Source organism: Pholcus phalangioides, unplaced genomic scaffold (genome assembly GCF_987345545.1).
Source record: "Pholcus phalangioides strain wild (caught in Gottingen) unplaced genomic scaffold, Ppha-v1.0 ptg000011l_1, whole genome shotgun sequence".
Taxonomy (NCBI): Eukaryota; Metazoa; Arthropoda; class Arachnida; order Araneae; family Pholcidae; genus Pholcus; species Pholcus phalangioides.
In genome coordinates, this window is record NW_028301604.1 from 41,878,041 (window position 1) to 41,902,681 (window position 24,641).

The 24,641-nt window shown below is 37.7% G+C and overlaps 1 protein-coding gene across 2 annotated transcripts in view; it reads left to right on the plus strand.

The window, feature by feature from the left end:
- The window catches only part of LOC149080429 (kinesin-like protein KIF28), a 1,038,199-nt gene that overhangs the window by 525,930 nt on the left and 487,628 nt on the right, over nt 1–24,641 (plus strand). For both annotated transcript variants that reach the window (XM_089239551.1, XM_089239552.1), the window contains exon 14: nt 1,783–1,937. In XM_089239551.1, coding sequence (XP_089095677.1) covers nt 1,783–1,937 — 155 coding nt within the window. The remainder of the gene's footprint in view (nt 1–1,782; nt 1,938–24,641) is intronic.

Genomic DNA, 24,641 nt, shown 5'->3' on the forward strand with positions numbered 1-24,641 from the left:
ACGGGGCAACTTGCCTATTTTCATTAAGAACTTCCTGGCTCGCTGTATCTTCCAGGTACGGATCGGTAGCACGTTATCAGCTCCTCAAGTTCAGGTACAAGGTGTACCTCAAGGTAGCATTTTAAGTGTTACACTTTTTATTTTGGGACTCGACGGGGTGTTGAACCAACTTCTGTTGTCTATTACTGGCGCACTCTACGTGGATGATCTGCTAATATCGTATCAATCAGTGAATATGAGGTCAGTCGAAGCTATTTAGTGGTTCACAACCATAGTAGACCAAGTCCATTTATTTTTATTACAGATAATAGTCTTTGATAGATAATTAATTCAGTTCAAGTGATGCAAATAAATTAAATATGCCAAAGTACAGTTAAAATTATCAGTTTTTAGTTTCCTGCTTTTACAAAATTCGTAAAATCAGGGCTTTTACAAAAACTTTAAGGGGTTATTATCCATAATAAAGATAAATGAACTTGATCTACTATGGTTGTGTAGTAACTGTACGCTATTCTTCAGGCTCTACGTCATATACGACGCAAACGCCACCGATAATGCATAGTTTATAGTGACTTTCTAAGCCGATTAAAAGCACTGTGTTCCTTCACTTTTCACATTAATCCATTTATTCATGCCATTTCTCATGAACTACATCACCTCATCCATCATGGTACCACTGTAAAATTTTTCTGAGTTCCAGGTTATCTAGGAATACCCAGGGCCGCAACTAGATGCTTGGTCATCCGGGGCAAGCGCGCATTTTTATGCCCCCTTGCAGTGTTGAAGGAGAGGTTTCAGAATGAAATTTGCGCCCCCTTGGGCCTAGCACCCGGGGCACGAGACCCACCTGCTCCCCCCTAGTTGCTGCCCTGGGAGTAACGGGCAATGAGAAAGTGGACACTGCAGAAGATCGAACAACATCTAATATTGGCAATAACCTTTTGATCACTGCCAGTAACCACTTCTCAATCCTCCGAGAAGTGATGCATCGCCCCCTGGCAAGATCATTGTAACAATCAAATAAATTATACACTACATGCCATCATGCCCACTATCGGTCATTGGCGTTCGAGCTGCAGGACTAACTGAAAGGAGGAAGATCTGCTCGTCCGGTTGCGCATAGAACACAGTAGCCTCGCACAATCATATCTTTTATTATAAGAGTCAACCAGAGTGCCCTCATTGTCGAAGTTCATTGATCATTGCTCATACTTTTACTTGTTTACACCATCATCATTTTACGACCGGTTTTGGTCATAGCTATCTGTCACTTCGGGACATTTTAAATTACCATTGCGATGCATCTCGAATTTTTTAAATTCACCAAAGCCATGGGTTTTATTACAAATTATAGTATTTTACAGTCCATGTCATTGTTTTACATTTCTAGCAACATTGTTTTATTCATATATATATACTTTTGCTTTCTTAACATGACAAGAACAAATTTTATCCTTTTTTATATGGTTATTTATTTTGGCGCAGTTTGACCTAATTGGTTTTAGTGCCAATAAAACCAAAATCCAATCCAAACATTATTCATCTCACAACTCAATAAGCTCAACTTAATCGGTCGTAACTTTTACGATTGAAGTTTTGTATATACTTGGTTTCATGAGTTTTTATATTTCAGGTCTGAAATATTTTAGTTCTATGTGAAGTAGTTTTCTAGAAAATAATATTTTTTAATAATGCTCCTATTTTTCTGAAATATGCTGCGTATCAGTTCTAAGGAACTGGCACTACATAACCATGGACTCAATATATTATTATGTTTTGTAGAATCATGTTTGGTACTACACAGCTGTATGTGTTCGTTCACCCAGAACAAATGAAAAAAACAGGAAAGATTTATGCCGAAGTTACCTATGAGTTGGCACAAGAAGAAATTGCAGCTAAAGCAGGAATAGCTATAGCTGGAGAAGATAATTCTCTTGGTAAATACATAGATTTTTAAATGATTTTAGAAAAAAATTAGAAAAATAGCGAGAACAACTTCAAAAACCACACCAATTAATTATAAATTTTAGATGGTTTTAACGCAGATACAAACAATGTTGAACAAAATTGCAACATATTGAACAATTGCTGGAACAACCGATTGGGAGAATCTTTCAGCTGGAGATCAATATGAAAGACACTTTCTTAAAAGTTGGTGCTCGAAAATTTTTTGTATCAGCACGTATCAGAAACCACTAGGGGTACTGCTGTTTCGGATTTAATTCTTACTACTTCCGAGGATCCTGTTGAACATGTTTCAGACGAGTTTTCTTCTAGTGTTATCGTGTCGTTCGTTAGTTTTCACTGTAGTTTTTATTCGGGTACGGTTGATAACAAAGCAATGGTTCCTTGTTTTCTAAGAACCAACTTTAATCATTTGAGAGAAAGCATAGCAGGAATTTTCAAAGACCGGTTGGAATCAGTCAGGGTGGTATATCAGTGGGAAAAATTTACTACGGAGCTGTCCTCCGTTTTGCACGACATCATACCCTTTATCAAGGAAACATTTTATTTTCTGGATATTATGCTGAGGTGAACTCGGAAAGAAAAGTCATATTGTCTCCATCGGGACTCGAACCCAGGCCCTCTTGCATATCGGGCAAGACGGCCGAGTTCACCTCAGCATAATATCTAGAAAATAAAATGTTTCCTTGATATCTTGGGCTGAGAAAAAGCCATCTATCTCATCATACCCTTTGTTCATAAAAAGCGTGTTTGTACATCGATCTCCCTATGGCTCACAGGTAGCGTGCGTAACTTTTATATTGAAAATAAAAGAGCATTCAGAGAGTATAAAAGTTGACGAAGTGACCCGTCATTGTTTACTGATAAAAGAAGGGCGTTAAAGAAAGCGATAAGATTCCTAGAGCTGCTCATAGCAGCTGGGGCTGGCTCATGATCGTATACTCGTACTACCAATTTCTGTCAATAAATTATTCAAACATTACGTCCTCAAGTCGGAGTAAAGGATTATTTATTTATAGCTATAAACAAATAATGTATATATGAGGATATTTTTAAAATCCACACTTCTAATTTACTACATATATTTTACGCTACTACTCTTTGAGCGATAGAGGAATGGAGAAAGCAATAGGTCATGACTTACCCCAAGCTTTGATCATCTTTTCGCTTCTCCCGCTGATTTCTCCGTCTCTTCCCACCTTCTCCCAAAACTTTCCACCAAAATGGGACAACCACTTCTCCTTAAAACCTAGTTTATTCTGCCTCCTTCAAACCACCTTTATCTCGTCCTGTTTCTTCCTGTTCCCTCTCATTGGTTCCGGGCTCCTAAACTTCACACATCTCCCTTTTGGGTCCCACTCTAGAATCCCCTACTGGAATCTCGCAGCCGCCCCGATGTCTACATATCACTCATAAATTCCGTCTGGCACTCCTTCTCAAGATACCACTGCCCAAAGGGCGGGGTCAATTCTGAAAATCTGCACAAGGCGTTGGAAGCAACACCTGTGCATATAGGTGCCTCGCCTATATCTATACACGGATTTGCTCATTTCCGAATAAAAGGTCCGACCCAATACCCAGACTGTCTGGCGTCGTAAACAGGGATGCCAGAACATATCTGCCCGTGTTGCTAAAGCAATAACAATCATTAAAGCCCGGAAGTTAAGGCAAAATGTCTAAATGAATTTTTTTTTCCTATTTTCAAACTTTTTTGTTAAAAATGCTTTTTTTTTAAATTTTCGTGTCATATATGCCTATTTCAACATAGTTTCAAGTTTATTAGTGAATTTCAGAAGCCATAATCTGTAAAACTTGGGTATTTTGGACATTGAAAACTTCAAAAGAATCGCTGTTTTTAAAATAATTTTCCAACTGTCAGTATTAATTATTTATCAAAAAAGTGTTATATTATAAAAATTATTATATCAAAAAATCCCCCCCCCCAACTTCCAGCCTATTTCACGCAAATAAGTAATCTGAGAGATTGGTGTTGCCATGCATTAACTTTGCTTTAGCCAGATGGTGTTAGACGTGAATGATTTTTTTTCAGATGAATGCCGCCCATGCTAGAAAAGCAGAGGAAAACTAGAAGTTTTTATTTCTCTCTGCACACTTTACGTAATATGTCTCGGTGAGACATTGGACTGCGTTGTGTGTGTATAGCTGGCCGATGGCTGTTCCAAGAGGTCATGAATTGACGTCATGGTTCACACAAGGCGGAGTAGGAGTCCATGCTGTCCAGTGTCCATGCTGTTTTGATTTTATCTTTTGTACCATTGCAAACATACATGACTATTTATTAAACATACATGACTATTTATTAAACATACATGACTATTTATTAAACATACATGACTATTTATTAAACATACATGACTATTTATTAAACATACATGACTATTTATTAAACATACATGACTATTTATTAAACATACATGACTATTTATTAAACATACATGACTATTTATTAAACATACATACAGCATTTAATATTCGATTAAATTGACCAGAGTGGCCCTGAGGGGCGTTTGGCAGATGCGACCACACAGGGTCTCGCGCTTGAAGGGGCCCTGTGTTTACCCTCATACGTGGTAATATTTAAAAAAATAGTGTTTTTTTACAAAAATAGAACAAGATAGCCATGTTTCAACTATAAAAATGATAGTGATACCAAATAAATGATAGTGATACCAAATAAATGATAGTGATACCAAATAAATGATAGTGATACCAAATAAATGATAGTGATACCAAACAAATGATATAAAAATTCCAAAAAATACAGCAAATAAACGGGAATTATTCGCAACTCGAAGGAGCCCCACAGATCATTTTCTCTACTGGCTCCACGTCTGGTAATGGTGGTCCTAGAATTACCCTAATCCTGAAGATCTACTAACATTTCATTTTGGGCTTGAAATCAGTTTAACTTGGATAATAATGCAGCTATTCCAAACTATAATTAAAACAATGGATGGATTAAGTGCGACAAAATTTTCTGCTAGTTTTTGGAGCATTAATATTTTTGTTTTTTTTAGTTATTTTTCTCCCTTCCAAAAATTATAAATGCCTTTTTTTAGTGTCTATTTTAGGCATTTCTAGTGCTTTTTTGCCCCTGCCTATTCCGACCATATTTAATGCCTAAACTTCCGGGCTCTACCAATCATCATTTAAAAATAGCTCACATATAACACTGAAAGCGCTTTTTTATGTTTGCGTGAAAAAAAAGAAATTTCAAATCGCTATTAATGTGAGTGATTTTTTCGCTTACGCACTACCAATAGTAAAAGCTACCATTCTCCCCCTCTTCCCCCGGGGAAACTATCAATTGATGAAAAGCTTGCATATCCAAAAATGTCCAGCACTAGCTCATTAGCTTAGCCCTGGGGATGACAAAACAGGATTTGGCTAAAAAGACATCCGTAACCGAATGCTGTTGTCATCTACTTTCTGATATTTCTTGTATTCATCCTTTCCTTCCCCCCAGGGATTTGCTTCCTGTTGTTGAAATTGTAGGAAAAGAAAAACAGCCGTGTCCAGTCACCACCTTCTAAAGCAGAAGGCCACTGCACAGCTGTCAAGTAGCATAGTGACGTCACGACTAGTGGACAGGAATTCTCGCGTCTTTGTCTCCCTCTCCATAGCTTGAAATCCGTTGGAAGCGTCATTTTTGTGTGTGCCGTAGCTTTCGCCTTTTTTTAAATTTATTCGTTAATAATATTAATGTATTTCACGTAAAGAAAAAACAATGTCTCATCATTGTGTAGCCCCTAATTGTCGGGGAAATTATGATAAAGATAATAAGGTTTCAACTTTTAGTTTCCCAGACGATCCAGAATCACGGCTGAAATGAATAAAAGCATTAAGAAGGGAAGATGACTTCACTCCTTCTTCAAGTTGTAGGGTGAGTATTTCAAAATATTTTATGCACTTATTGGATTGAGCAAACGCAACTTCTTCCTCTTAAATCACCAGATATTAATGTGCTGACGAAAAAAAAAGAAAATTCCTTGAGGGGTTGCATACCTCTTAACATGGGAAAACGTTAAAATATCATTAAAATATTTATATAAAATACTATATATTATTTACCATTGATTTTTTTTATTGGAATTTTTTTTTCAAATATTCTTGATTAAATGTTCTATCATATATATATATATATATATATATATATATATATGCTGGTATAAAATTTTACATTTCTCTAATACTTATTATTATTTTTTTTAATTTCAAAAAAGACATTAAAAACAGTTTTCGCCCATGATAAAATGACATGACATTATCTTACACCAACATACATGACTAATCATACAGTACTGAAATTAAAATTAACTAAAAGCATGATCAGAGATCCATTTATGAATATTTAATTTATAAAAAAAATGATTGCTTTTAAAAACTTAAATTTTAAATAAGAATGACTCAGTGCGATTTCAATCTTTAAGTTCATTCTATGAAATGAATCGTTTTCGTGATTATATTAAATGTAATATAAATATGACATTAATATAATCACGAAATTATAATAATTTAATTATATTAATGATATTATAAGTTTTCCCTATATTAGGAGGTATGTGACCCCTTAATATAGGAAAATTGACAGTAAGGCTTGTTTTCTCAATATTGAATTAAATGTTTTTACACCAGCAGACATGACCAAAAAATATAGGAGGTGGTGGGGGAGGACATTGAATAGGCAAAAAAGGCGGGGTTAGAATTTTCACTTCTCAGCATTTACATTGACTTGAAAAAAAAAAGTGTCCAAAGCAATCATATCCAAAGCATTTATATGTTTAAATATCTTTGTTGAAATAGTGTTATTAAAATAAAAAAATCTATTTATTACTTTATTACAGGTATGCGAGCTACATATCACTTCGAATGATCTCATCAGAGAGTCGTCTTGTTATGATGAAAGGAGAAGGACGGGAGTTTTAATAACAGCACCTTTGAAACGTCCCAGCTTGAGAAAAGGTGCATTTCCCACTGTATTTCCTAACTGCCCAAAGTATCTGACACGGGCTGGTAATCGCAGAGAAAGTCCAGAATCAAAAAGAGCTAGGGCTGAAATGAATCATTTACAGCGAGCGATAGAGGCAAGCACTATTACACAGTTCCTGTTTAATGAAAGAAATTGCTGCAAAGACTTTAATGAACTGAAGAACAAACTTTCACTCATTGAGCTGGATGAGCAATGGACAGTTTTGTGCAAAGAAAAATCAGTCATCTTTATGATGGTAGAGTGTGCACCAGCTCCCAAAATAATTCGATCATCAGTTGTTGACAATTTAATGAATATGGTTTATTATTTTGGAGATACACCTGTCAATTCAGTAGGTGACTTTAAATTTCCCATCAAAGTTGATGATATTATAATTATTAATAATATTTTGAAATGTATAGGCACATGACTTGAAAATCCTGCTCCATCTGATGCATATAATGCATTGATGGCTATTTCGTGAAAATTTCAAAATTATTTACCCGGTGATAGAAAATGTGTTGTTAATTTCATTCTAGAGCAAATTAAATTATTATTGTTAGAAAAACAGAAATTTAGATATTCTAAAGAATTATTAGTATTTTGTTAATTATTGCATTCTATATCCCCACATTCGTATAAATATTTGCGCAACTCTGCGTTACTTATTTTACCCCATCCCAATACTCTTCAAAGATTATGCAGTACCTTCAGTCTTGACCCTTCACGTGAACAAGTAGATGTGAATTTTCTATCCTACGCAAGGCAGCGCTTTGAAGCTCTTACCAACAATGATAAAATAATATATTTAATGGTAGATTAAATTCACATTAAAGCACATATAGATTATAAAGGAGGTAACATAGTTGGAGCAGTTGGTGAAAATAATTGTAGTGCAACAAGTGCATTTACATTTATGATTCAAAGTTTTTTGTCTTCTCATAATGATGTTGTACATATTTTACCGGTTTCAAGAACTACTTCTGAAATTTTGTTCGAGACTATCAAAGAAGTCATAATTGGTCTGGAAAAGATCGGATTTCAAGTTATAGTGGTTTGCACTGACAACAACGCAATAAATGCTAAGGCCATGTCGTACTTCAATGAGCCCCCTAAGCTTTCCATTGTATATAATCATCCATGCTCGACAGAAAACACAAGAAGGCCATTGTTTCTTATATTTCATCCTGTGCATATTATTAAGTGCATTAGAAACAATTGGATTAATCAAAAAAACTCAGGCAAATGCATGCACTTCTTGGACTTAAATGATTTTTCTTGCACAAAAACAACTTCTTTTGAAACCCTTAAAAAAATGCATTCACTCGAAACTCACAATCTAGTTAAATTTGCGTATGGCTTATCTCTAAAAGCACTTTCACCAACCAACTTCGAAACGCAAAATGTCAAATTAGTGCTTCAAGTGTTCAATGAACATGTGATAAATGGTCTCAATCATTTGGATGAAATTAAAGATGTTCCCCACGCTGCAGAGACCGCTGATTACATAAACATAATCTATAAATGGTGGTGCACAATGAATGTAAAAAGTAGGTTAAAAGGCGAACACAAAAATGATCCTTTGCAAGAACCACTTACAAATAATACAATGAAAGCAAACAACCAATATTTGAATAAATTTTACGCTTGGTTAAACGCTTGGAAGAATTCAAAGTATACCACTGGAACTCTAACTCGAGAAACATTTTCAAGTCTATTGCATACAACTTATGCTGTTTTGGAACTAACTTCATATTGTTGCACTGAATTGGGCTTCTCGTATTTATTGACTGGAAAAATTCAAACAGATGTTCTAGAAAGCAGATTTGGAAGTTTCCGGCAACTGGCAGGATCTCAATACCTCATTTCTCTGCGACAGATTTTTGAAGTAGAAAATAAGTTAAGGCTGCAAAATTTCTCTTCATTAAAACTCAAGTCAAAAAAATTTGGAGAAATACAAGTTAGTTCTGAAGCAATCAAAATTACAGAATGGAAAGAAAAATCAAGGCATGACTCTTACAGCTTTTTCAAAACTGAAATTGAAATAACTGAACAGGACATTGGTGAAACCACTGAAATCATTCCAGTTCTCACATATATAGCAGGTTATTGTGCTTTCGCCACAATCAAAAAGTTAAAATGTTTATTTTGTCAAAAAAATTACTTTTGTGTGACGAGGGAGACAAACTGGAAAACTACAAATTAATTCGCAGTATCGACAGAGGTGGCTTAGCGTATCCACACCCAGATGTGTTACGCCTAGTTACTTACACATATATTATAATACAAAAGCTTATTTCCAACCATTTGGAGACTAGATTTTTAAAAGTCAACAACCAAAGACATTTGGTTTGTGATCTGGCCAGGAATATTCTTTTAGAGAAAAAGATAGTTATAAATGACGAATGTCCTCTCTGATGGGGCCACAAATCTGACGTTATTGTTAGGTACCTTGTAATGGCTGCTGTAAATACATTTTTGGAAAATTATTGTCAAGAAAAAATGAAGAACACCTGTTGAAATATAAAGAAACATCATAACGAAAAATGAACAAAAGTGCAGATGGCACAATATTTAAACTTCAGAAAAATGAAACAGAAACCAATGAAACAATCCAATGTATAAAACAAAAACAGTTGTTAGAGGGTGCCACAATCAAAAACAGACAACTGCAAACTGTTACAAAATGAAGCTTTTTTTAAAAATTATTATCATGCTATGTTATTTTTATACTTTGCTGGTTCCAATTTGGTTTTTCCTTTTTTGCATAATCTTGATATCTCTTGTTAATGTGTGTTATGACTTTCCAGGCTATTGTTTTTTATATGAGAGTCATGCCTTGATTTTTCTTTCCATTCTGTAATTTTGACTGCTCAGAATTAGTTTTTATTTCCCTAAAATTTGGAATCAATTAAATTATTGTTATTATTATCAGTTTAAATTATTATTATTTCTATTTCAATGAAATTCATTGTCTTACTACGAATAATTATGTGTCTTAATGAGAAAATATTTTTAAATGGCAAAAATATTGTAACATTTTTATTTCCATAATTTCGACTTATAAGTTTGAATTTTGATGAGACCAATAAAAGTAATGCTTGAAATGTAATGTTTTCTTATTGAGTTCTTGATTTACTGCATATTAACATGTATATTTCTTTTAAAAAAATTCAATCAATCTATTTAGATGTTATGTTTTCTTCTTTAGCTTACCAATGAATTTTTCAGCTTCAACATTCAACGGCATACCTTAACTAACACATTAATACTTAACTTGAAATTTTAAATTTCTCCCCCTCCATGCGCTGCCGTTCGAAATTGATTTAAACAATTTTTAATAAACCATTAAACCTCATGTGTGGATAATAACCGTGAGAAGATAAAAATAATCAAGTTACAAATTTTTTCTTCCGTTCATATAATAACGTATCTGTGCTGAATCGAAATGGAAAATGAAGTGGAATCTGGATTTATATATAACGAATTATCCAAAATCGAAATTTTCTTCCGTTGATTAACACAAATGTATATGCAGAAATACAGTATATGCTCTTCTTGCATGCAGCGACATAATTCTGGATTTGCGTTTTGGCAACATCAGGCACACAGGAATGGTTTCGTTCAAACAACACTTTATCTTCCGGAGTCGGGAGTAAAACGCCATTGCAGTTAGCATTTCGACATATCCAGCGTTTTTTGTTGTTCTTCAATATAACTTTTAATGTATACGATCGTTCTTCATAAAGCAATGCCGGACGACCACGTTTATTTTTGTTTCACGTTTAGTCTACGTTATTCATACTTTCGAAATTAAATACCTTATTTCCCAGTTATGCAAGATTCACCTATGTATCTCGCCACTGTCTAAGCCACTGTGTACTGTATGTAATAATATAACGTCACTCTTGTACGATTTTTTTTCCACTTTGGGTAGGTAGCCAATGGACACATCAAGTACAATAACTACAACGAACAACGGGTACTCGACATGTTATCGCACCCCCCATTAAGGTGTAATCTTGATAACAAAGAGGGGATAAGAGCGGATAAAATTACGTTATCACCTCGGATGAAACGGCACTATTTTGACCCAAGGGTGAAACGGGAAAGGACGAATCGGGACATCACCGAGAAAACTGTCTCCCCAAGATTTAAGAAAAATCAGTGTGGGAGGAAGGAAAAAAAAACAGCAGCCCCCTTTCGACTATCGTTGACGTCACGAATCAGTGGGGAGGCCTTCTACATGACACTCGAGAAGATTTTGCAGGCTGTTTTCCCTGAACACATGCAATTAACAATAAGTGTGAATCCGTCCGTTTTTTTTCACCCAGTGAAATAGAGAGGCGCTTATAACCATACAATGAGGGAATTTGCCTGTCCTAAAAAATCCCTGGTTGTTTTTTTGAAATGATATACAGTATATTTTCCCCATGAGAGGAAAAAAATCGTTTCTACGCTACAGCAACACCAATAATCCTGCCCCCCCCCCCCCACAAGGGTAGGGATGAGAGTGATCCAATCCTGGGGCTCAAGATAATTAATTTGGTTTGGAGGGGCCCGCCAAAGATTCCAGTTTAGGAGGCCCATACTTCAGGAGGTGGGGACAATATCAATACTTACCAAGAAGTTAGACAAGAAGCTATGGTGTGACAAATTTTTCAATTTATCATTGATTGTAATCCAGCTGCATATAGCATGGACTTTTTATTGCCGTTCCTGAGCAATTCTTTTTGTCTCATACATAGATAAGTCATGAAATTAATGAATTATGAAGTAATCACAAATTTGCACTGTTGGAATAACGAAACCATGGCCGCAATGAGGCTGGGTTGAGAGACTCTAGCGTGGGGACTCAGGACAATTCTTAGTTATTTTTTTGTTTAATTTAAATGCTTTTTGAAAGTAACTCGGAATTTTTCTGGAAAAAATTCCTTGCGCTCCTTTTCTGTCCCCTCCAAAGGTAAATTCGAGGGGGTGAATTGGTGTTTAATCCCCCACTCTTGAGCAAACATTAATGGATTTTTTTTGCTGTAAAAAAAACACTTTTGGGAATTTCAAAAAATTAGACGAAGCTAACAAATAATAATGGGGACTTGGGATCTACTTTTCCCGGCAACATGAGAAACTTACTGATATCTACGGGATGACAGTTAATTCTATTGTGCTGTCGCTTTGGTCGTCCCCTCCAGATAGTAATTTCTGGCTACGGCCCTGATAGTACATGACATAAGAGTGATATTTTTTTTCTAGTCGGTTTCAAAATCCTTTAATTTCAGGTTATTTTCATTTCTTTTCTTTATTAATAAATGATTTTTTCTTAGTGCCTATTTTAAAAATTTTTGCTTCTTATATTACCTTAATCATAAAATTGTACAGGTTTATTACTATCCTGAAGCCTTACATTTTAATTCTTAAACAAGTGAGCAAATTTTCTGAACAAATATATTAAATTTGAAGGAGCTTGGGGAGCTATGACGTCTGTCCATTTAAGCTGATTCGCTATCACAAGCTAACACAATCATATTTTTATGATCGGCTGGTCGGCTGAAGTTGGTTTTCCCAACTTCAAGGCGCAAATGCGAGCCGATCACCCCGTTAAAAAGTCTCGCCAAAGAGAGCAACAGTCCTACAACGATAAATCATTCAATCATAACACTTCACTCATAGTTAGAAAAACTAGTGGCAGATGGCAGCACTACACATAACAAGCATTACAGAGAAACAACAAAACTTCACGTCAGGTTTCACTACACGTACACGCACATTCCCGCATGTACCAATTCGTTGGGGGGTTCCGCGGGGGAGGGGTGTGGGCGGGGTGCATGTGTGGCGTAGTAGTAGTAGGTAGGGCCTCCAAAAAATGGCTCGGGGATCGATGATGTTCTTAAGTCAGCCACCTCGTTGGGCAATTTGCCTCTTGTGGCGTTGCATTTGTATTGTTTGTATATTTATTGAAACAGTTCTTACGGTGTACCAGAGACGCCGGAAGTCAGAAATGATTGGTGTTGCTGAAAGTATGCAAGTCATTTCTTTGTACAGGTAATAATTGCATACATTTCGCCTGACCATGCGTCCCTTTTTTTAAGTAGAGTGTCCGTTTTTTTCGAATCTGTTTGATTTTAGCGATGACCCGGTTTTCAACCTACTTTTTGTAGTAGTGGTAAGATTTTTACTACAGTAAAATGTAACAAACCTATGCAGGAGGGGTATAGGGGTCCCGTGTCTGCCCCAAGACCAGTACGTCTTAACGCGTGGGCTCGGCCTCAAGAGAACGCGGGTCTCACAAAAATGAGAACCAGTTAAAATTTTCGAGAATTTGTCGGGTGGTATCTCAGAAAAATCGCTTGGCCCTGGGGCCCATGATGCTCTAAAGACGGCCCTGACCAAGACAATCAAAAATTTAAATTATTTTTTTCAATAAATTAAAATATTGAACGAAAATTCCTTTATGTGCTATATTTTTCAATTTCTGTTAATTTAAAATGTTTTTTGAAGATAATGAATTCAAAATGTCTCTGGGACAGATGAACTGTGCCCCCTCCCCCCTCATAATATTCACATAAAGCTGTGAAATTCTATTATAAACCGATTAAGTGGTAGAAAATGGGTTTAATCATCAGTCACACACACAATGATGGCTACGATCAATTCTTTAAAACCATGCTAATGCGTATTCTGAAATCGAATAGTTCTATTGTACGCATTTTACAGTTGTTAATCAATGATTGTATTGTTGATGATTTAGTTGAATTCGCATTTCAAGTTCCCCGATAATTTAAATTGACAACCATCACCACACAGTAACGTTGCGGGTCATTTGAGTAAAGTGGTTTCAGAATATTGGGGAAGCTTACATTGAAAACAGAAAGTGATACAAATACATAATGCATGGGTTCTCGAACTGTGTGCCGTAGCACCCTGCAAAGGTTTCCCGAAGAGACCGTTGAACTGCTCTGGGGAGCCGCGAATATGTGTTGATTAGGAAAAGAGGTGCCGCGGATAGAAAAACTTTGAGAACCCCTGACATAATATAAGTGTAAGAGGCCCCACAGATCTTCCAACGCTGCCTGCGCTGGGACCTTTGACGGGCCTCCAGGCCAAGGGATTTTTCTGAGGCCCTATTAGGCAAATTATCGAAAGTTTCAACCAGATCTAATTTTTGTGAGGTTTCTTCTCTTGGACCTCCGAGGTGTGCCCATTCTTTTGACGTCACTCCCTTCCCTTGGGGACCGTTCAAGTATTACGTCAGAGTAAATTTAAGCCATTTATGACCCCCCCCCCGTCAGCAAAACTCCGAACCCCCTCCCCCCTTGTCAGCAAAATTTCATCAGCACTGCCCCCACCTTCTAACGCATGTTGTTGGGATCAGAAACGTACGCAGGAGGGGGGGGGGGTGCAAGGGGACTCGTGCGCCCCCAAACGAAAAAAAATATTTTTTAATGTAAAAAAAAAACATTAAAAACAAAATTATAATTTCAAAAGAAAATACCTTTATATGTTATTATAATCGATTTCTGTTAATTTCAATGCTATTTGAAGGGTAAGAACTCAAAATTTAAGAAATTCATTGCGACCCACACTTTTAAGCCATATATGGTAAACCCCGGACCAAATGTGGACATGAAGGTTATCTGATGTGGCTTGCCCCCAACACAATTTTGTGAAAATGAACTAAGCGGCGCTTTTACAGATCGCTTAAATAACCCGTGGCACAATTCCAGAACATTTAAGTGGCCCATGGCACATTTTCAGATCACTGAAGTAAGCCCGTCGCACATTTAGGCCGAACACATACTGGGGATGTGAGCGGAGAGGTACGAAATAGCGGCGAAAACAAATGTACTGTTTTGTTCTGCGCCTCACATACTCGGGCAGCGAGACGAGGAGGAGAAAGAGGCAGCTCAAGAGGTACGCGATTCTTTCAAGCTGGTTTGTTTTCATCGCGAGGTAAAATCAGACGCTATTTGGGGATTGGTCAGTTTTCTCCCCTTTTTTTTCTCCTCACTCTCTTGGAAAAAAAAGAACTTCTGAGGGGGGATCATCATCATCACACCCATTTGGTTTGGAGGGAGCATTTCGGATTTTTTTCCACTTTTGGCGCTCTCTCTTCTTTTCGATTCCCATTTTTTGTGCTTAACCCAATCTATCCTAATTTAAAAGTTTGACGATTGTTGTGGTAGCATTTTACGCATTAATTCCCCCCGTCATTTTTTTAGACGTGAATATTTTTCAAAATTTTACTGGGACTAACGAGATAAATATTTCTCAAATTTCCGCCCATCCCATTGCGCTTTTTGCATGGAGAACTGCACTATGTGCAAGAGAACTTCCTTCTGATGAACGGACAGTGCTGCAACTAGGGGGTGGGGTTGGTCTGGTTTCCTGGGCGTAGTATCGGGAGGGGCGCAAATTCCATCCTTCAAATTTCATCTTTTCAATTGTCTCTGAATAGCTTTTAATAAGAAACGTACTGCCGTACTGCCATGGGACGTAGGCACCAAGACATGGCGGGGGGGGGGGCTATTTCAACCCCCCCCAATAAATTTTGTGTTGGGGGGCTGAGAACCCCCTTCCCCAATTAATGAATAAATAAAGCGGGGCACTGCATCCTTCTACATACGGGCTCGAGGCTCGTCACGGGACGACTGGAAACTTTCAGCCCTCTCAATGTTTTTCATGCCCACGCCTTTGCCCTGGGCTGCAAAATGTAAAGGGTGGCAAATTTCTGTCGGAAACTGGAAAACCACTATAAAATCATAAGTTATATACCACTATACATCATTATGCAGTCGCTGGGGCGGAAAAAACCTGTCCTCCCCACAAACACATCAAAAATCTTTTAGAAAGAAAACTTTATCTATGTACTGTCTACACCAGCGGTTCTCAACCAGTGCTCCACATGCACTGGTTGAGGGTGCTCCACGTTCACTCAATTAAAGTAAAGTGAATCAGTAAATTTTATGACCAAATGAAAAAAAAAAACGTGGCGTACGGGGCTCCGTCGTAGAAATCATATACTAAAAAGGGCTCCGTGACGCAGAAAAAAGGTTGAGAATTGCTGGTCGACATTAATTTTCTACTCAATACTGAACATGTTCTTAGAATTTCAACGAAAATTTGTAGAGATTTTTCCAGGAACGTCATTTCAACGTTTTCCAGGGAAGGGGGCAGGCAAAGAACATGAACTCAATTTATGTATATCTACTCTATAATATAAAATCACAAACTCGAAAAGGGCCTGTTTCTAAGCAACCGAAATTAGTGACGATTTTATGTTACGGAAGTGAGTGACGTTTTTTGAGTGATGGAAATCGGTTACGATTTTAGGTCAAGTATTCATTTAACTCTAGCATATTCGGGACCCATTTGACCCATCGGGACCAAGTTACGTGCATGTACTGAGAGGCTCCCATATCCTACAGCAGGGCCCCTAGACTGGAATAGATGGGCGAGCCCCCAAACCAGCTTTTCGGGGGCCCTCTGTGGTTAATTTATAGTGTGAGAAATCAAAAAGTGATAAGAATCGTTCCGGCCCCTGTCAGCCCTGCCCTTGTGGGGGAAGGGGGGGGGGTCATGCTGAGTGGTATGTATATGTATCATATACATGTAACACCAGTGCTCCCAACACACAGGGTCGGGGTACCCGGGGGGATTGCACATATACCTTAATGGGGAAGTTAAAAGGTTTGATTTCCAGGGCCCTTGATGGATCTCGTTGTTTTCTTGCTGCTTTAACATTGAAAAATTTGCGATAGCGGAAGCTCAAGCTATATCCAGTCTGGGGACCCCATAAAATTTGCGAATTCGGTCACGGGTAATTGAGGGGGGGGGCTGGAATTTATTCGTTGGTAAAATGAATACAAATGAACATTTGCAGTGGCACTCACAGGGGGGATGTATGACAAGCTCCGAGGGGACCGTTTCATTTTGGGGGGCCCTGGATGAATGTCATTCTTTTCTGTTATTTAACGTTTTAGAATTTGCAACAACGAAAGCACAAGATAAAGCCAATCTGGGGGCCTCACTAAAAATATGCGAATTGGTGTCCCAGGTAATTGGTTGGGGACCCTGGATTTTATTCGTTGGTAAAATGAATACAAATGGAAATTTTCATGGCGATCGCACCGGGGATGACCGACAAGCTTCCAAGTCGGGGGCCCCATGTTTACAGGTTCTCCTTTGGGGGCCCTGGATGAATCTCATTCTTTTCTGTTGTTTAACATTGTACAATTTGCAACAGCGGAAGCCCGAGATAAATCCAGAATTCAGTCTGCGTCCCCCACTAAAAATCTGAGTATTGGATCCCTGCTGCTGAATGGGGGCCCTGGATTTCATTCGTTGTAAAATTGATAAAAATTTAAAATTTTCGTGGCCCCTCACCGGGGAGATGTCCGACAAGTCTCCAGGTCGGGGCCCCATGGAAATGTTGACAGGTTTCATTTCAGGGTGTCCCTTGATGAATCTCATTGATTTTTGTTGTTTAACAATGTAAAATTTGCAACACCTCGGTGGTAGCCCGAGATAAATCCAGTCTGGGCCCCACTCAAATTCAGCGAATTGGAGTCTGGGGACCCCCATGGGCAAGTTTTCTGGGGGTACTTGATGAATCACATTTGTTTTTTGTTGTTTTCTTATTATAAAATTCGCTTCTTCAGTAAGCTGGTGCTTTCACATGTCCCTTTCCATAGTACGCTGATGAAGTGGGACGAAATAAACAAGATATGTTGTGATGAGAAAAGGGGGGGGGAGGGGGTTGAGCCCCCTAGTATATATATATATATTTGTATGTATATATACCATTTTTAGTGTATTTTCAAAAGCCCCCCCCCCTCCCTCGAATGACGGCCCCGTATTTGTCAACACGTTGATGGATTAGCAGGGGTTCTCAAACTGTGCGCGCCAACCTTTGTCAGGGGTGCAGTTTCGCAGTGGTCTTGACAAAGGTTTTTCAAAGAAATGCTTTTTTTACAACTGCTCTTCACGTAGACGTACGCAGAATTTTTTCGGGGGGTTGGGGTTCAGATTTGTTTTTCCTTCTGGGGGGGGGGGGGGTTTACGTTTTTTCCGGCAAAATAACACTATAATCTTGGCTTAAGGTGGGGAGTGTTAGAACCCCAAATCCCCCCTTTGCGTACGCCAATGGCTCTTCATAAGAGAAATGGGCGGCGCGGGTGGAAAATGTTTGAGATTGAGAACCCGTTTTTTAGGAAAACGGATAAACACCGTGATGATTGCTCATCGCTTACTAACATTGTCGAAACACTGTTTCTGTTTTTTTCTCTTTTATTTTATTGTACTGAATATCTGTTATTTCCGTGGATTTGAATTGGAATGTCGTGTGTTATGAAAGAGGCACAAGATTTTTTTCTGATGCAAATAATGAGCATCTCACACACAATACATACTTCTGTATTTCTTAAAAAATCGAAACCAGTTGATTGCAGCATCCGTGCGTTCATTGAAATTGGTTATGCACAGAACATGCCGGTTGAAAGCAGTGCCGTCGTAAGGCATGAGCCCACCAGGGCAAGGACCGTGGGACCTAAAGATAAAAAAGGCTTCACAAAAGTGAGATGTGGTTGAGATTTTCGGGAATTTGCCTGGTAGGGCCTCAGAAAAATCATTTGGCCCTTGGGCCCATGATGCTCTTAAGACGGCCCTGCATATAGGAGGAATCTGTAATTCTGGGATTTCATAAATAATGGATCCACACTGATAATTTGTGCTTAACGACCACGTATACATTTATCGCTAATAACAATCATTTTCATAATGATACGGTGGCCATAAAAAAATTACAGTTGCGTCATCGAGGTGTATGGATAACTTCTCGCTTCATCTCATTAACGGTGATATTTTGTTTAGAAAGTATCGAAATTATCTTCTGCGGATTATAGGCATATATTTTTATTCAGTGTCTAACTAATTCTGTTGTCTCTATCTTGATTGGAGTATAATTATTTAAATCTTTATGCAATAATATTATAATATAATAACATTATGCAATAATAATATTCGAAACAACGGTTTGATACAAGAAGTCATTAAAAACATATATCAGGACTTGTAGTCTTTTGAGGATTAATGGGTTTATTGCAGCGCTTCTCAACCTTTTTTGACCCACGGAGCCCTTTCCGGTATGTAATTTCTATGGCGGCGCCCCGGACGCCTATTTTTTACTTATTTATAAGTTTCTGACTTATTTTTATTATTCAAAAATATTAATAATTATTTTTTTCAAATTTACCGGTTTTTTTATTTATTTTCCTTGAGTGGCCACGGAGCCCCTGGGAGTTCACACGGGGCCCTAAGGGCTCTACGGAGCACTGGTTGAGAACCGCTGGTTTATTGGAATCCTCCAATATTGCCAAACTGATTGATTTGGCATGAACAGGCTGGTAGGGTTACTAGTTGGCGAGATGTCACTTTTCCCGCTCAAAGGCTTCTCTTCTTTACCCTTCAGAACGCCTGCGGTCATTTTCGCTCTCTCAGCCTCGTCAGTATGTGATGGGACATCGAGATCAGCATCGATGTATTTTCTCTTTTGAAATCGCTCTCTTTGTCGTCTCCCCAGTATGTGTTCGGCCTTAGAGATCCCTTGACTGACATGTGGTACAATTTTAGATCATTTAAGCGGCCCTTAGTGCGGTTCTACATCCCTCAAGTTACCCGCGGAACATTGCCAGATTATTTAAGTGATCCGTGGCCATGGCCATCACAAGGGGTGGGCTGACAAAGCTCCAGCCCTGGATGATTTTCATAATTTTTTTGTTTTTCACGCTATAAAATTTATCATAAAGGGGCCCGTGAAAGATCCCAAACTAGGGGCCCTGCTTCAGGATGTGGGGGCCATGTCCGTGGCATAATTACGAATCACTTGAGTGATGCGTTGCACAGTTCCAGAGCACTTAAGCAGCCCGGACACATTGCCTGAGCACTTGAAGGATCCGTGAAACATTTAGAGATCATTAAAGTGGCTCTGTAGGGGATTTATCAATAGGGAGAATGTTAGTTCACGTGCCCACAATATATCCAAAGGTTTTTTCGTTTTTGACGGACCGAGTAAGATGCCATTAAAAATATTTCATATTTTCATAAAGGGTGGTTGATGACATAAGCATCATCAAACCCCCCTCTCCCCCCCCCCCTTGTTATCAAAAGTCAGCAAAAACCCCCTCCACCATCGATGCTGACGTAATATTTGAATGACCCTTTACCTAAGGGGCCCGGTGCGTCTCAATAGTTTCGAACACGAAAAATATTTGGCCGATTGTATATATTGGGGGTGGGAATCGCAAGGGCGTAGTGAGGGGGGGGAACTTAAGGGTCTGGTCCCCTCCCGAAAAGACCGAAAAAAGGGAAAAAGTTGGCCAAATCTATTGTTCTATCACTTTGGTCCCCTCCCCCCCGAAAAAAATTCTGGCTACGCCCCTGAGGAATCGGCATCCATTATTTCAAAATATGCAACAATGCTGTGAAATATCCATACATAAAATGTTAAATACACAATTCAATAGATTAACACAAAAACTGGCGAAACTCAGCACTGAAGGTAATTTTAAAATAATCAGAGAAAATAAAAAATCCTGAAACTGATAAAAATTTTGGACTTGATGAATCAAAAATAATTGAAAGAAATAATTCCTGCACCACACAGAATAAAAATTCAGAATTTACGGGGGGAAAATTTCAGAATTGTTGAAAGAAATAATTCCAGAATTTATGAAACTTCATAATTAATGCAAGAAGTAATTTCAGAATTCATGAAAGCCTCAAATAGTTTACCGTGAGTGCAGGGGCCCACAAAGCACGGTGCCCCGCGCGACCGCTCCTGTCGCACATTCCTAAGAGCGGCTCTCACTTTCATAGCGGAAATCACTTTTCCTCATTTCTCTTTGACAGCCTCAACCGTTTGTCAGTGAATATCTGTTTAATTTTTTTGGCTGGGCTATGCCCTCACATCCCGTTGGCTGGGATTTTTGGCGGCCCGAAACAGAAGCGGATTTAAGGGCGGGCGCACACCCTGGGCTACGTAAAACCCTAACGTTACACTTTTTTCTAATTTAAGGGGTCCAGTATTTACTTTTGCGTCCGGTGCCTCAACTGACTTTAATCCGCATCTGCCCCCCCCCCCTTCCCAAGCAAAACTTTTCACGGGCTCTTGTGTAGTGAATTTACAGCTTGAAAAAACCCCCCAAAAATTATGGTAATTGTCCCAGGCCCCAGGGCTGTTCCCATGTCGGCCCAACCCTTGGGTCAAATGCCGAACTTTACCGTACGGAAATCGGGCGTCGACATCTGCACAACAATTTTGTGCTGGACCCCGAAGGGGTGCAAATTTCATTCTGAAACCTCGCCTTCAACATTACAAGGAGGCGTCAAAAAGCGCGCTTGCCCACGACCACCTAGATAACCGGCCTCTGCACACGTGATCAGGAATGCTGTGAGGTCAGCAAGAGTAGTGCTATCGTTCCTCCATGACCCTACTCAGCGAAGCACGATTGAACGCGGTTGTTTGTTCTTCATCTCTGCTTCGCACGTGTTTTTATAATTTTATTTTAACTCTCAGTTTTTTCAAATTTGTATTTTTATATATTCCTGATGCCATTCACGATAGTCGTGCCGAATTATAAATTAAATTGAAGGAATGATCCAAAAGTCGCCGTGCTCAGATGCCGAGAAATAACATGCCATCGAAAGGTTTTCAAAATTACCAGCAATAGTAAGGTAAGAACGTTCTTGTATTATTTAATAAAATTTTCTTGAATTTTTCTGGTTATAAGAGCATTAGTTCACTAGTTTTATGATAATGTTGAAGGCTATTCCATGTCGAAAGTGCAAAATCGCTGATTTTTTTATGATATAATATATATCAATATGGTATATACGATAATATATTTTTTTCCGTAACAACAAACTTCGATACAAATGAAAGTTTATTTAACTTTTTTTCTGTTGTTGTTTTATTAATCCAACTCCAATAATTAAAAACTGATCATTGTTCAAAATTGAACAGATGAGGTACAGCATTTGTGTTTAGATAACATGTTTCACATATTACTCAATTTTTTGTCCATTTGAAAAAATTTTCTTATTTTATCTTTACATAATTTTAACATTAGTTCAATTTCTTACTGGCAACGAACTCAATGAAAATTAGGCATGCATTAATAAAGGAGAATTGTTCACCTTGGGATTTTTTTTTCCTTTCCTAATTTTCAATTTTTTTTAAAGAACTTAATCATTATGAAAATTTGTCATATACTTTCAACATTGTGAATATTATGAAACAGTTTTAATGTTTTATGCTTAGATATTTTCAAAAATATTTTTTATAAAACTTATTGTTTCAAGATGTACCTACAAGTAGGAAATCTTGTGATAGTAGAGAGAGAAAAAAATTTGTAATCATAATAAAATTATATTATTTAAAAAAAAAACTGATTTAACGCCATAAATTTTTATAAGGGCTCTTTTCTCTCATCTTATAGGTATGTAAACCACATTTCAAGCCAGGTTCTCAAGCTATTTATGAACCCTGAGGAAGCGTTCCTGATTTCATATCTGCTCAGCACCAAACACGGTCATGATTCAACGACATCTATCCTTCATCAACGAATTCAACAAGCTTCCTGATCGGCAAATCTACGGATGCAGTAAGGTCTCGAGAAACTGTCTCCATGATGTACCACTGTTGAATCACTTCGACCATCGGTGATGCCTTTCAAAGATCAAGTGTTATGCTCTGACAATTTGCTCGACTTCTGCCAATCTGCCAGAGATAGTTGTGTAGTCACACTATGAAGACTTCCAAGAGCCTTTAGAAGCAGACTTAAGAATTAGGTTCCCTTGTAACTTTGCACGTATAATCACAACAATTATTACAGGGCAGGAGTATGTTCGTGATTGCTAGGTTGCCAGGGAGTTGCTCTTTCATATCCATCGAGACAGGTCACAAATTTTTTTACTTACGGTCAATTCAGATGGTTCTTCCATGTGTTTTTGTACACCGGGACTCTTGTGTTTCACCGTTCCACACTTCAAAACAAACCAGAGAGCAAAAGAATATGAAACCGGCAGGAGTATTTTAAATGTGTAAACAACAAGCTTATATAGTATTTAATATAATGAACTTCCTTGATATTTGAGATTATTGGACACTAGTATATAACAAAGACTGGTATGTTTCTTCATATAGTAGATTCCCAATCCAAAGATGATGAAATCATCTGTTGCTAGTGACAACGATTTAAATGTTTCTGCTAGTAGTGGTAATTTGGAAGGTATGTAGCATATCCTTAATCACCACTAACATCAATTAACTCCATGTCGCGTAAGAATAGCACATGAAATAACATGCAATTTATTGATGGAAAGGGAAATTTTTCTATCAGAAAGATGTGAAAAACATTTATGGATAACACTATGAGGTCACGTATATGAGTGTATGTTTTATTACTGATGCATTCTCAAATACTTTCTATAAAAAAAATGACTTGTGATGAATTTGAAACAAAAAGGAAAAAATGCCAAGTGAAAGGTAATAGAAAAATTCAAAACTTTGTACATTGAAAAATGTAAATAAACTTTTCCAATTTGACATTATTATGGTGTATTTTATTGCTATCAAATAATATTTAGAAGTAAAAAAGATACAAGGCTTTTTTTTCTCATTTATCTGTTCAAAAATCAGAAGTTTTCAAGATATTTCTGCAAAGGTTGAATTTTTGGAACACTCGATTCTTTTTTAAAAAAGTCTCATACTTATAGAAATATCTGTAATGAATGATTGGTTCTTTTTTTCAAATAGAAAAAAAAATTAAGGAATTAAGATGACTCTCTACAATGTGTGTGTGAAGATCTATGAAATCATTGTTTAATTGAAAAAAAAAGTGATTGCAGTGCATAACTGATGGGAAAGGGCAAACGAATTTTTTTTTAAATGAGTCTAATGTGTTTATTGTTGAAAAATATCGATGTCTTTTAAGAAAATTTTCTGACTGGTTACGTGATTCAAATTCTTCAGGGAGAAAAAACTTTAAAAAAATATCGTCGCCGTATCTGATCAGATCGTTAGGCTTAAGGAGGTGGAGGTTTAGCACTACTTCCAGTGACGTCACAAAGCTACACAAAGGCCGGTTATATAGGAGGTCGTGGCTTGCCCTGGGTGACCAAGCATCCAGTTGTGGCCCCGCATTGCTGTACAGCAGAAAAGATTTTCCTCCCTCATGTGGTAGGTATACTGTATATCTATTCAAGGAAAAAGCCAGGGAATTTTAGCCGCACACTAAGGCTGCCGGCACACTACGGTTCGGCTGGCGCGGTTGATCTTATCAGCAACCGTGGAATTTCGCGTGAAACACACACTGCTGTTAGCAACCGGGGTTTTTTATTTTTTAATGTCACGTGACATCTCGGGATTGGCTAAATTATTTTCGCCAAGCTGAAGTTGGCTCCAGTTAGCATGCAAATTCGTGCTCATAAGCTGCATTGCAGTAAAACCCCCTCTTAACGGATACTCCCTCTTTTACGGACAAATAATAATTTAGTTGTATAATATATAAAAGTATGAATTTCAAACCTCTTTTTAACGGTCACCCATTTTACATGGATTTAATTTTTTTGTCCTGTCCGTGTTCACAAAATGGAGGGGTTTTACTGTATATACTAATAAAAATATTCA